A 13,599-nucleotide genomic window follows, 5' to 3' on the forward strand; every position below is an offset into this window, starting at 1 on the left:
GGGAAAGAGCGTGAAAAGTCCTCTCCTTGAGGAGGAAGGAGCAGCAGAGACAATGTGTAATGAGCTGACCGCAGCCCTCATTCCCCATCCCCCTGCGCCACTTGGGAGGAAGAGGCAGAGAAAATTAGAAGTGAAGTTCGGAGTGGGAAGACAGGAGGGTTGGGGAAAGGTGTTTTAAGATTTAATTTTCATTTCTCGTTATCATACTCTGATTTGATTAAATAAATTAAATTAATTTCCCTGAGTCAAGTCTGTTTTGCCCGTGACAGTAATTGGGGAGTGATCTTTCCCTGTCCTCATCTCAACCCATGAGCCTTTCATTATGTTTTATCTCCCCCTGTCCAGCTGAGGAGGGGAGCAATAGAGCAGCTTTGGTGGGCACGTGGTGTCCAGACAGGGTGAATCCACCACACGTATGCAATAATCTGGCATGTCTGGGATTACCTTTTTTTGTTTGCTGTGTTTGCTCTGAGAGTTGGTGGTGATTATGTTAATCACACTCCTGATGATGGGTGGAATATTTTAAAACTCTATTTAATTACTGTTATCTCTGTCTTTTAACTCTTTGCACTTCTGAAGCAATGCTTTATTACGAGGTAAGAGTTTTGCTTTCTATCTTGTGTGTAAAATCACTGAAAGTACGTTTCTGGTTTGTTTGATTGCAGTTTCCATTGTAATGGGAATACCTACAGTGAAAAGAAAAGTCAAGTCTTACCTTACAGAAACTCTCCACTCCCTTATTGATAAGCTGTCCCCTGAAGAAAAGCTGGATTGTGTTATGGTTGTCTTTATAGGAGAGGTAATCACTTGAATATTTTTATACAATTTGTTACCTGCCTTTAATTACAAGTAGCACTCCTTTCAGGAAAAGATGAGGGTCTACTCTCTCTTTAAGACATGGACAAATGTCTGTCTTCTTCTATGAAAAGAAGAGAGTGTCATTCTTTTGTTTCTGAGAGAAATGATCCTGAAGAGCTCAGCTTTTTCTGTTTGTTGAGGGAAGAGTGGACCCAGATTTAGTGAACTAGTTATTTTGCAAATCTTCTGATGCTTATACGTAGTGACACAGATGTGCTAATTAACTTATTCCTTCAACATCAAAATAATGGCTCAGAGATTCTCCTTCTTCTCTTCATGCTGCTGCTTAGTCCCTGGTTGAACGAGTGTTGCAGTTTGAGATGTTAGGTACAGACTGTTACTGATTTTATTTTTTGAAGAGTGTATATATTATAAGTCCAGTCTTTTTCATGAATTAATTCAAACAGTGCTTATGTGGACTGTTTGGTCAGTTTGACTCTGCTTTAGTGGAAATCAAATTTAGGAAAATGATAGAATGCTTTCGGAAGTAATTCTGTTTGCTGCTGGGAATTGCATATACTTACTTTGATTGGTATGTTTTTCTCAGAAGTCTGACTTAGAAAGTGGGAAATTTATATATAATGTTTGACCTTCATCCATCTAACTATATAGTGCTCTATTGAATAAGTGTTTTAGGAGTCCCACAGATGAAAATTCAAATCCTCTGGTTATAACTGAAAGCAGTTTTAATCCTATGAGCCAGTGTCCCTTTGGGGATGAATCCGTGGGAAAATAGATAGGCATTTTAATATTTCTAGTTGTATTATCAGCACATTTTAAACCTTTCCTTGAAAGGTTTGTAAAGGTTTGTATACGTGTACCTGAGAACTGATTCTTTTGGTTTTCTAGTGTAAGTTGCTCTGTTTCCTTTTTCTTGACAGTCAGTCAAAAACTAGCCCTCTGGATAGACATTGCTTTTCTGCAGAAAATGCTCTTAAAATATCCATTGGTTGAGAATATCAAGAGAGTGGAATTAATTCTGAAGTACTTAAATACTGGATTTTTCTTCACTGTATTAGCTGGAGTAGCTTTATTGCTTTTTAAAGTAGCTTCCTTTCAAGGCTTAAAACTGAAGTTTTGCTTAAGATCTGAGCTGTGAAGACTGTTTTCTCTGGATTCTCTGTCTCCTACAAAACTTGAAGTGTGCCCAAATGCACAAGTTTCTTTGGTTGCCTTTGACAAGCCATATGGCCATCCCTGAGTTTTCCATAGCCACATAACTTCCTTTTGAGGTGGTCTGAAATTCAATTTGAGCTTGGGAATGATTCTACAGAAGTGACTGTGAAGGACTTGCACATTTTTACATGACATCTATTGCTTCTCTCCCTTCTACAGGGGGGTGCTGTGACTCTCTGTTTCTTATCTCTGTACCTATCTGGGAGCAGCACTACGTGCTTACTCACATTAACTGCTATGGGCACTGCAAGCCATGCATGTCTGGGAAAATTTGAAGAACTTAAGTTTAAATTCTTGTCCTGTTTATACACATTCCTTAGGTTTGCATTTCTTTTCCTTTACAGCATCCAATTTTATGTCTTCCCTGCTTTATTATTTCTTTGACCATGTTTTATATTTTAAGTTTGGTATCTTACAGTGTGTTTTGCAATTGCCACAGGGAACTCTTCCAATGATTAATATGATACAGTAAATACTTCATCCTGAACTATGCTGTTTTTTCTGAGTTATGCTGTACATTTCAGCTTCCTTCTGCAAGATGAAAAAGTGTAGGTTTATTAGACATTTTCTCTGGCTATTTGAAGGAAGGCCTACTCCCTTGGTGAACTTCTGTTTCCCCTTACATAAAAGGAAAGGCTTTAGCTTTTAAAACAGCTTTGTCTGTGATGTTTCCTAGCCTAATATGCTAGGAAACCTAAAAAAAAAAAATAATTAAAAAAATTAGGCTATTGCTGTCATTAACATAGGTGCAGTAATGAAGGTTTATTTAAAAATGCATTAGAACTTTGACCAAGTGTGCTTGTATTAAAAATGATGGCAAAAATTTCTGAAAAAGAAGTGTGGCCTCTGCTCAACATTGTGCAGTTTAAGTATAGCAAGAAATGGCCATAGTGTGAGGTTAGGTAGTTTTGCTAATAAGCTTAAAATTACTGTCTGTGCTTTATCTATAGCTTGTACAAACAAATAAAACCGCAAGACTTTACAAAAATGTTTTTACAAGAGAATTATATGAAAAATGGTATTTTAAAGGGATTTTAGTATTTTCTTGCTGACTGTGTTTGAGAAATCAGATTGACAGTGTTTAAGTAGCATTGCTGGAAGCCATAGACATGGACTTTAATCTTTTTGTGCTAAGCACCCTAAAAAATCTCTTTTAATACTGGTAATTTTTATAGCAGTTCAGTCTCACTCCTTTCATGTAAATTTGACTTTTTTACTGGAAAACAAGTTGAAAATTAAGGCTACTGGCCTTCTGCAAATGGCATGAACAGTGTAAACAGTAAATACAGATGCACTGTGGTTGCTAAACAGAGAGATCTGCATATTCATTTGCTGTATGGCTATTTCTCAGTAATGTAATTATACACAGTAAATTTCCATACTGGAAGTTCAAGGAATTCTAAAATGTCTCAGCTGATGTGATATCTAATCACCAATTTAAGTAATTACTAGAATTGCTTGACAGTAAACTGCAAAATTCTCCCAGTAACTGACATATGTCTCTGTTCTCCAACTTATTTTAAAATAACTTTATTGCAGAATATTTTGCAGGTATTCATTAGGATGACTAATAAATAGGTATGATTCATTATATCTCTATACTTAAAAATCTTTTTATTCCCCTTCGCTATGTAGCTAGTTTGTAGACTTATCAGTTGACTTGTGCAGGGCATTTGACACTGTCCCACATGACATCCTTGTCTCTAAAATGGAGAGACATGGATTTGACAGATGGACCACTTGGTGGATAAGGAACTGACCAGAAGGTCGCACTCCAGGAGTTGTGGTCAATGGCTCGATACCCACATGGACACCTGAGGACAAGCGATGTTCCTCAGGGGTCTGTTCTGGGTCCAGTGCTGTTCAACATCTTTGTCAGTGACATGGACAACGGCACTGAGTGCACTCTCAGCAAGTTTGCTGACGACACCAAGCTGTGTGGTGCTGTGGACTCACTTGAGGGAAGAGATGCCATCCAGAGGGACCTTGACAGGCTTGAGAAATGGGCCAGTGCAAACTGCTTGAGCTTCAGCAAGTCCAAGCACAAGGTCCTGCACCTGGGTCGGACCAATCCTAGGCACAAATATAAACAGAGTACGGAGTGGGTTGCGAGTACCCCTGAAGAGGACTTAGGGGCGTAGATAGAATCATAGAATCATAGAATGGCCTAGGCTGGAAGGGACCTTAGAGATCATTTTAATCCAGCCTCCCTGTCACCAGGGATGCCACCTCTACACTAGATCAGGCGACATATGGGGACCAAACGGGAATCGAACCCACGACCTTGGCATTGTTAGGGCCACGGTCAACTGACTGAGCTAACTGGCCCCCTAATTTACCCTCCTGGTATATTTATAGATTTATATGTAAATGTCACAATAATTGTGCTTTGCTAAAAAAGCCAAGCTCTTTTAGACTGATAATTATTCTAAGTATCCTTTGTTCCCATTCCTTTTCTTGGAATTTCTCTGGATATATCCTACTGAGGACGGACAGGATATCAATATTGAGATAGAAGAGTCTAAGTAGAATGTTGTGCCAATGGTACCAGGCCTTGGCCATTTAGAATAAACTAAGCTATTACCACAAAACTTTGCCTCGTGGAGTGTTTATGTATGTATTCATTCTGATTTGTCATCAGCTAACAAAATTTAGTGCTTCCTTTCACTTCTCTTCAGGGGGTTTCTCCTTAGTAGTCAGTAAGCAGGTCAGTGTGGCTTCTCAGTACCATTCAAACTCAGTTTGAGTCCTGTGCATCCTGTTCTTCCTCAGCAAGCTCTTGTTTTCTATTGAGGAGGCTTTAGTATGCTCCCAGTTTTGCATAAAATTACTTACCAAAGATCTTTCCCAACACAGAATCCTGGAGAAACCCACTTAATAACATCAAAACCATCCTGTCAAACAGTTATACCTGGTTTAGACAGTTTTTTGCCTGCTAAAGAGTTCTTATAAATCCTATCTTCTATGGTTTAACTTGTAGTTTCTATATACGCTGTTTTGCTGCAGCCTAGATAGATTACATCTACATCTACCATAGATGAGAAGCTCCACATGGGCCGGCAGTGCGCTCATGCAGCCCAGAAGGCCAACCCCATCCTGGGATGCACTAAGAGGAGTGTGGCCAGCAGGTTGAGAGAGGTGATTCTCCCCCTTTGCTCTGCTCTTGTGAGACCCCACCTCAAATACTGCATCCAGTTCTGGTGTCCCCACCTTAAGAGGGACATAGATCTGTTGGAACGAGTTCAGAGGAGGGCCCCAAAGATGATTCAGGGACTGAAGCACCTCTGCTACGAGGCCAGGCTGAGGGAGCTGGGATTGTACAGCCTGGGGAAGAGAAGACTCCAGGGCGTACCTTATAACTGCCTTCCAGTACCTGAAGGGAACCTACAGGAAGGCTGAAGAGGGGCTTTTTACAAGAGTGTCCAGCAACAGGACAAGGGGAAATGGATTTAAATTGAAGGAGAAGAGGTTTAGATTGGATCTTAGGAAGAAATTCTTCAGTACGAGGGGGAAAAGACTCTGTAATGGATTGCCCAGAGAGGCTGCAGATGCCCCCTCCCTGGAGCTGTTCGAGGCCAGTTTGGATGAGGCCTTGAGCAACCTGGTCTAGTTAAGGGCAACCCTGCCCATGACAGGGAGGTTGGGTTAGGTGATCTCTAAGGTCCCTTCCAACCTACGACATTCGATGGTTCTGTGACTTGAAACACACAATTGAAGTCTCATAAATGTGCTCTGTATGAGAACTTGCTTTCAGAATAAACTATATGCTCTAGATTTAAGAAACTATGACCTCTAGATAAAAATTGTTGGCCAATATTTTTACATTGTCGTAGTGGAACAAGAGGCACACACACCCCCCTATATATATATATATACACACATACATACATATATATATACACACACACGCACACACTACTGAATACGAGAGAAAATAAAATACTTTTCTGCTATCTAATCAGATCTTTTTTTTGGACCTGTGGAGAGATTTCATTTACCATGAAGAAAACACATCTTAGGTTTGTTCTAAATATCTCACAAATTATTGTCAGTCCACTTTATTAATCAGTGACTGCACTTAATACAGGCTTTTGTACAGTTATCAATGTATATTGGAAAGACTGCAAGCCCTTGTTTTCACCATAATTATCAGTAAGACAAATAATTTCAGTAAGAATCAGAAGACACTATAGGTATGCAGAAGCATTTTGCTAATTCTGTACTTTACTGATTACATCTGGCTAGGCAATAATTGACCAGTCACTTGTTCTTGGAGCACTAGACCACTTTCTTGCATATCACTTATTCAAGCCTCGCTCTGTTTCATGCATATAAAATTCATTTAGGCTAGAAGAAAGTGTGTATCTTGGTTATCTTTTACTGTCACTGTGTCATCTCTTTATGTAAGCAGTGGCTGCTAAATTGTTGATTTACAACAGTGTTTTCTTTGTACTCCTTTTACAGAGAATTTTTTTTCTGTATTATTTCTTTGGATAAATCTCTGTATTGGTTGAGTCAGTGTGACACGAGTACCCAACAAGTTACCATCCTGTGCACTGATATGAACAAAGCCTCAGCCAGTTAGGCACTGAGTGAATATACTGGGTCAAACCTTGCTGAACCTGTTTTGGATGTGTTAACTTTGGAGTGCAGTATGGAAAACTTCTCCATAAAAAGTAAACCAGCCAGTATTTTCACCTCCTGTTGCTCTGGGCCTGAATTATAGATCTCTTTTAATCAGCAGATCTCTTGGTAGAAGATAGAGGAGTATTTTGTCTCTTTTGCTCTCAACCCAGCTGTATCAATATCATCCTGGCTACACACGTTCCACTCTTTCTGCTAATTGTTGAAAACTCGAGACCCACCTTTTCCTGGGGCTGCCCTCGAGGGGGTATTCCTAGTCCTCAGAAGATCTGACTGCATCTCGAGCTAGAGAGAGACCAAATCTTATGTTCCTCTTCTCGTGGCATTGACTAGCAAAGTTTTTATGTGGGATTAAACAAGTGGTAAAAATCTTCTTTAGATTTAAGAAAATATCCTTGACAGGATTCAAAAACTTTAATGTACCCAAGACAAATCTAATGTCTCAGCACAAAGATAAAATTCAGTATTGTGCTGTTTTCTCAAGGCTTAGACTTGAATGACTGAAGTACTTCTCTATCAGATACCTTCTGAGATGTACCTGGGCCACAGTAACTATCTGATGTTTCTGTTAAAGGAACATTACTGTCAGTGGACAGAGTTGGGTCTGATCACTTTGGTAACATCTAGTGTATTTGCAAGATGGCAAGTAACAGTAATAATCTTCTTTCAGAAGGATTGTAGGAGGTGACTTTATATCTGGATGACTGACTGAGTTGACACTTTGAGTTCTGGACAACTCTGTCAAATTTTGCTGCTGCCTTGGCCTAAAGATAATGAGAACCAATTCCTTGCATCCTCCAAATAACATGCATCATAGACGGATGTGGCGTCATAAAAGTATGCGACAACTACCCATCTTCTGGAAGATAAACCTAGACCTTTTCAATGATTTGTAGGCTCATCCAAGGACCAAGGAGAAGTTTTCCCTGGTTGTCAGGCCACATATGCTGCTTTCCTGCAAACTCTAGAAACCAGGCTTCATCTCTAATATGCACAAAACTAGTAGAAGGCTGTATGAAACTAACACATCACCTGCATCCTGAATGTCTTGTTCTGATTTGTCCATTTTTTAAAATTTTTTTTTCATTCTGGCTGGCCTTCTTAAAAGCTAAACAAAGTTGTTCTCTGGTGTGGTGTTGTGGTTCCCAGTACAAACATCTGGATGTACGCCCTCACGATGGAGAAGCTAATCTGCAGAGTGTGAGGGTAGGGAGAAATGAGAGCTGAGTGATATGAGAATGTATTTCTGCTGTTATTGTCAAAGGCTTTCAGCTGTGCAACCCTGTCCTGAAATGAATTGGGTTAATCATGGAAACAACTGGAGAAACATATTTCTTACCTGTGTGGTAGAGTGGGGACTTGTAGTGTAAGGGAGGAAGTCATTAGCTTATGTAGGACACAGAGGCTACGTTCTACTTATGTAACGTTAGGCAGCTATGTTATGACAGTATTCTGTGTTCCTGTTTTGTGCTTTGTGTCTTGTGCTCGTGTTCCCTGTGTTTAACTTGGACTTCCTTCTTCATATCTGAAAGCAGACACTGTATTTCTGAAAATAATTTTTTTTTTTTAGCTGTGTTCGTTGAACTCTGAACAGATATTACTACCTTTTCCCACAGACTTTATTTATAAGGTGACACTGTTGCAACTACTGGAAACCGCTGCTCCGCTTTTATCCCTTAGGGCTTTTTCTTCACTGCATAAATATTCAGAAATAGGTCCAAGTGCCACTTCAGTGGCTGTTTTATCCTGTGTGAATTTTAATGCCTTGTAGATAAGTAATTACATTCATACATACTTTAACTATTTGAAGGCAAACATTCGTTGGCTTTGCCTTTTCTGGAGGCTGTTCAGTTTTGCATTGTTTGTTTTTACTTAAAATACATTGTAAAATTATTCCACCCCTATTTTACAGGGTTGGTGAAAGATCCAATAAAATTGTGGATTAGCATGGTTGTTTCCCAGGGTTTTTCTTTTTTCTTTTTTTTTTTTTTGGAAGATGTTGTTGCATAAGTTATGACTTACTTCTAGAAGATTTTATCTAAGAATTAAGATATAAATAATCGAACAGCCTAGATAAACCACAATGTGTAGCATGTACTGTACAGTTAATGTCTGAAGTTCCTCTCCTCTTTCTCTGTAGTGTCTCTTCTTGATTTTGTAGTATTTTGATATTCTGCATTTTAATTTCCTTTCCTAGTGGCTTGTGAAAAAAGAAAACAAAAAACTTTGAAATTTTAGTGCCATCTTTGCTTCTGTTTGCACTTCTCAAAACTGACTCCTTTTGACAACTGAAATAGAAATTTAGTCCAAACAGAGGTTTCGTCTACTAAGGCAAAATCTAATATTCAGAGAGTCACTGAGACTGGAAGGGACCTGTAGAAGATAATCTTGTCCTACCCCACTGTTCAAAGTAGAATCAGCTGCTGAAAAAATTGTACATTTTGCAGAGCATTTCAATATGCATCTTGAAAATTATAGCTTTAAAAAATCCCTAAGGTTACAAGTCAAAACTTAAAAATAAGATAATGCTACAATTACATTGCTTGTGCACTGTATCATGACATTCTATTGTGTTTTACTTCATTTTCTGTGGTAGGTGTTTGTTTTTATCCACCCCATTTGGAGAAACTAATGTGAAAATGAAGTTTTACACTACCCAGTGTTGGCACATACAGTTTAATTTTTCACGACAACTGCTTTTCTGTAGCACTTTATATTGCCAAAGTCCAATATTTAGCACATGGAGTGGACAAGTCATGACAATTAGATTAAGAATAGTGCTTACTGGCAAACTAAGAAAAACTTAATTTGCAACGTATCCAGTATCACGAGATAAATTGTTGCATGAGGGGTGAGACAGGAAATAAAAGCGGGAACAGGAATCCCTGGCTTTACAGTAGAATGGTAGATGTCTGAACTTCAAGGCTATTTTTGTTTCTCCTAGTAGTGCCATGTCTTGTTGGTGCTGCTAGAGTGCAAGACCATCATGTCTTCTGTGGTCTCATGGTTGTGCACTTGTTCTGCTTGTGCGTCAGCCGAACTCCTGTCCTGTTTGGATTCACTATTTTGCTCATTTGAATTTTACACCTGTGGATTAGAACCGATTCTCAGTTTGAGGGGGTGATACAGGTGCAATGTAGGTGCCGTTAAATGAAATTAAGAGTCAAAATCTAAATCAAAGACACTACTTTTCATTTGATACATAGCTAAAGTGTGGACCTTGTTGCTGCTGGATATTGTGAAATGTGAGTAAATGGGTTCCAAAATGAATCAGGCAAATTCACAAAGACTATATCCAGGAGGAACTATTGAATCTAATTATATGGATACCAGTCATACCTAGGAATTATGAACTGTTGATTACCAGAATTTAGGAAGTATATGAAGGGAAGGAAAGTTCATCATGTACATACCCTGTTTCTTGCACCCTACATTGCACTGGTGTGGTCCCTCCTTGAGTAGTGGGTGCAGTTTTGGGTGTCTCCATATTGGAAGAACATTGTACTGTTGGAGTGTGTCTTGAGAGCAACTATAATGGTGAAGAGCCTTCAGGGAAAGGCTTAAAAGGAGTGAGGTCACTTGGTTTGTTAAACTTGGAGAAGAGGGTTATAATCGAGAAGGCAGCTCACAAGAAAGATATGGAAGAAGCTAAAGAGAAATTCGAAGTTGTGATCTTGGGGGGTTCTGATTTGGTATGAGTAGCATTTCTGTGGCAGGGGGGCTGGACTAGATGATCTTTAGAGGTCCCTTCCAACCCCTGACATTCTGTGATTATCTACAGCTTCCTCAAGTGGGGGGCAGTAGAGGGAAGTGCTGATTTCCTCTCTTCGGTGACCAGTGACAGCACACAAGGAAATGGAGTGAAACTGTATCTGGGGAAGGAAAAGGCTCTTCTCTGAGAGGGTGGTTAGTCCTTGGAACAGGCTGCCCAGGGAAGTTGTCATGGTACTGAGCCTATCAGAGCTCAAGGAGCATCTAGATGATGCTCTTAGTCATGTGGTTTAGTTTTAATTAGTCCACACCAGAAGGCTGTGCTGCCATTCAGAGAGACCTAGACAGACTAGAGGGCTGAGCGGGGAGAAACCTTGTGAAAGTCAACAACGGCAAGTGTAGAGTTTTGCGCTTGGGAAAGAACAACCCCAGGTGCCAGTACAGGCTGGGGACTGACCTGCTGGAGAGCAGTGGAGGGGAAAGGGACCTGGGGGTTCTAGTGGACAGCAGGATGGCCATGAGCCAGCAATGTGCCCTCGTGGCCAAGAAGGCCAATGGCATCCTGGGGTGTATTAGAAGGGGAGTAGCTAGTAAGTTGAGAGAGGTCCTCCTGCCCCTCTGCTCTGTGCTGGTGAGGCCACATCTGGAATACTGTGTCCAGTTCTGGTGCCCTCAGCTCAAGAGAGACAGGGAACTGCTTGAAAGAGTCCAGCGCAGAGCCACAGAGATGCTGAAGGGAGTGGAACATCTCCCTTATGAGGAAAGGCTGAAGGAGCTGGGTCTCTTTATCTTGGAGAAGAGGAGGCTGAGGGGTGACCTCATTCATATTTATAAATACATAAAGGGTATAAATTCATACAGGAGGATGGAGCGAGGCTCTTTTCAGTGATGTCCAATGACAGGACAAGGGGCAACGGATGCAAGCTGGAGCACAGGAGGTTCCACAAAAGCCATGAGGAAAAACCTTTTCACTGTGAGGGTGATGGAGCACTGGCACAGGCTGCCCCAGGGAGGTTGTGGAGTCTCCTTCTCTGGAGACATCCAAAACCCACCTGGACACGTTTCTGTGTGACCTACTGTAGGTGATCCTGCTGTGGCAGGGGGGCTGGACTAGATGATCTTTTGAGGTCCCTTCCAAATCCTAACATTCTGTGATTCAAGAAGCAGAGTGTTGGATATGATGATGTTATGGATCCCTTCCAACTTGAGATATTCTATGATTGCATCTTTTTTTTTTCCTGTGCATCTACTACTGGCTAAGACAATAAATAGACCTTTGGTCTAAAATGTCATGGTTTTCCTTATATTTTGAGAAACAGTTCATCTTCTCTCATTGTTGAGGTTAGGAAGTAGGTAGGATTTAACAGTACAAAGTGGTTGATTCTTAAAACTAGAAATTTTGGGTTTGTCTGACAGTTGACTAGCTGCTAATTGGAACTTTCTAAGCTCCTGTTTTGTTTGCTGTTAAATGTATTCTACTACTTTGCTATGTACCCACTCACTCAAAAATCAATCAAATGTTTATTACTGCTCTAGTTCTTTGTGTGTTGTTTAGACAAACCTTAGAATAATTGCAAATTTGAAATGCAGCCTCACCTAAACTAGAGAAGGTACTTTAAAGAATTGTATGGCAGCATCTTTTAAAAACTGATGAAATTAAAAAAACTGACAGCCTGAAACTTTAGTTTGTTCCACAACGTGTAGAGTTTTCTTTTAGAAATATCTCTCATCAAAATTGCTGATGCGAGGAGATGTTGCCATGTTCACAGGCCTATGAAACTCTTTTAAGATCAAATCTTCTTTTCTTACTGAAAGTTTAGATAGGCTCAAGGGGATACTGGTGAGGTGCCTTGAAGAGGAGTCTCCTGAGGAATATTAAATGCACAAAACCACATCTGTCTCAGGAAGTAACCTGGATTTGGAGCATGGATGGTAGCAGGAGGGTATATTGTGTATGCTTGCCCATTTCTTATTCTTTGCTGTGTATCCGTGGCTGCCACTGCTGGAAGCAAGATGCTGAGTTTTGGTCTGATCTGGTATGAATGAAAAAGGAGGATGTTTTACTCGAAGTCTTCTTGCTTTCTCTTGGAGATCAGTAATTTCATATGACTAGGAAGAAAGAACAGAGAGAAAGATTTGAACTGCTGATATTGAAATAACCACCCCTACTTATATGTCTTTCAGTTAATTCCCAGAGATCAATCTAACAGGACAAACTTGTTTGTAAGGCTTCATGTGATTCATCGATAAGATGCATCTTTGTGACTGGCACTGTTAACTGTTTTGGTTATGACTTATCACAATCTGGCATTTAATTGCTTTAAAGACTAATTAGTTCTTAAAATGATCATTCTTGCTTCTTTTGCTTGGATCCTAGGCTTTTAGAGATTATTTAATCTTCTACCTTAAGGGTTTGCTAAGGAGGAATTCTGGATTTGTTACTGCCTTCTGATTTGGTAAACAAAAACATTCATAGCTGTAGTCCTATATTTTGTGCTACTCTGCTTGGGATCACCAGTGACATATCCTTTCAGTAGGTGCAAGCACCACCGAGATAATGAAATAGAATGTAAGTTCACCATAGCTGCTCTGAAGTTAACCTAGTATCTACTAGATGATCTTCACTAGAAACCTAAAGAACCGTTACACTGGGTGACTTCCTTTTGATTAATCTGGATTTATCTTGTCCTGTTTAAGGTTCTTAGAGATGACAAGGATAGTACTCCTTCATGTTCTCTATAGTTCGTAATTATTTTCAACAGTCCTATATTGTGCAGGTTGATAAAAAGAGGACTTTAGGTCTTACTTTGTCAAGGCTGTAAATGCTTTCTTCCTCAGAAATGGGGAGTATATTTTTTTCTGTTGGTTTTCAGTTACTAGCTCAATTTATTGATACTGCTTGGAAGATCCTTAGGTTTGAGTAATTTTCTGGCTGTTCAATATTTCTTATTGCTACCTCGCAAAGTCTTCTGTATAATGAACTCTTCTCTTGGGTACAGTCACAGTGTGATCAAGTTTATTGCATATTCTCATATAAATATGAGGCTGTGTTAAATAACCTAGAAGTGCTACCTTCATGGACACGCCCACAACTGAAGGATGTGGGCAAAGATCCTGCTTAGTGTTAGGCTGGGTAATGAGAGGAGTTGGTTATCCCTGGAAGTTCTGATGTGGAAAGATGACAGTTGACCTGTTATCCTAAGGGAAAGA

The 13,599-nt window shown here is 39.9% G+C and overlaps 1 protein-coding gene across 1 annotated transcript in view; it reads left to right on the plus strand.

The window, feature by feature from the left end:
- Positions 1-13,599, plus strand: part of MGAT4A (mannosyl (alpha-1,3-)-glycoprotein beta-1,4-N-acetylglucosaminyltransferase, isozyme A) — a 76,173-nt gene that overhangs the window by 28,281 nt on the left and 34,293 nt on the right. Inside the window, exon 4 of the mRNA XM_009867102.1 lies at positions 666-799. Coding sequence (XP_009865404.1) covers positions 666-799 — 134 coding nt within the window. The remainder of the gene's footprint in view (positions 1-665; positions 800-13,599) is intronic.

The sequence above is a fragment of the Apaloderma vittatum genome, unplaced genomic scaffold (genome assembly GCF_000703405.1).
Source record: "Apaloderma vittatum isolate BGI_N311 unplaced genomic scaffold, ASM70340v1 scaffold8863, whole genome shotgun sequence".
NCBI lineage: Eukaryota > Metazoa > Chordata > Aves > Trogoniformes > Trogonidae > Apaloderma > Apaloderma vittatum.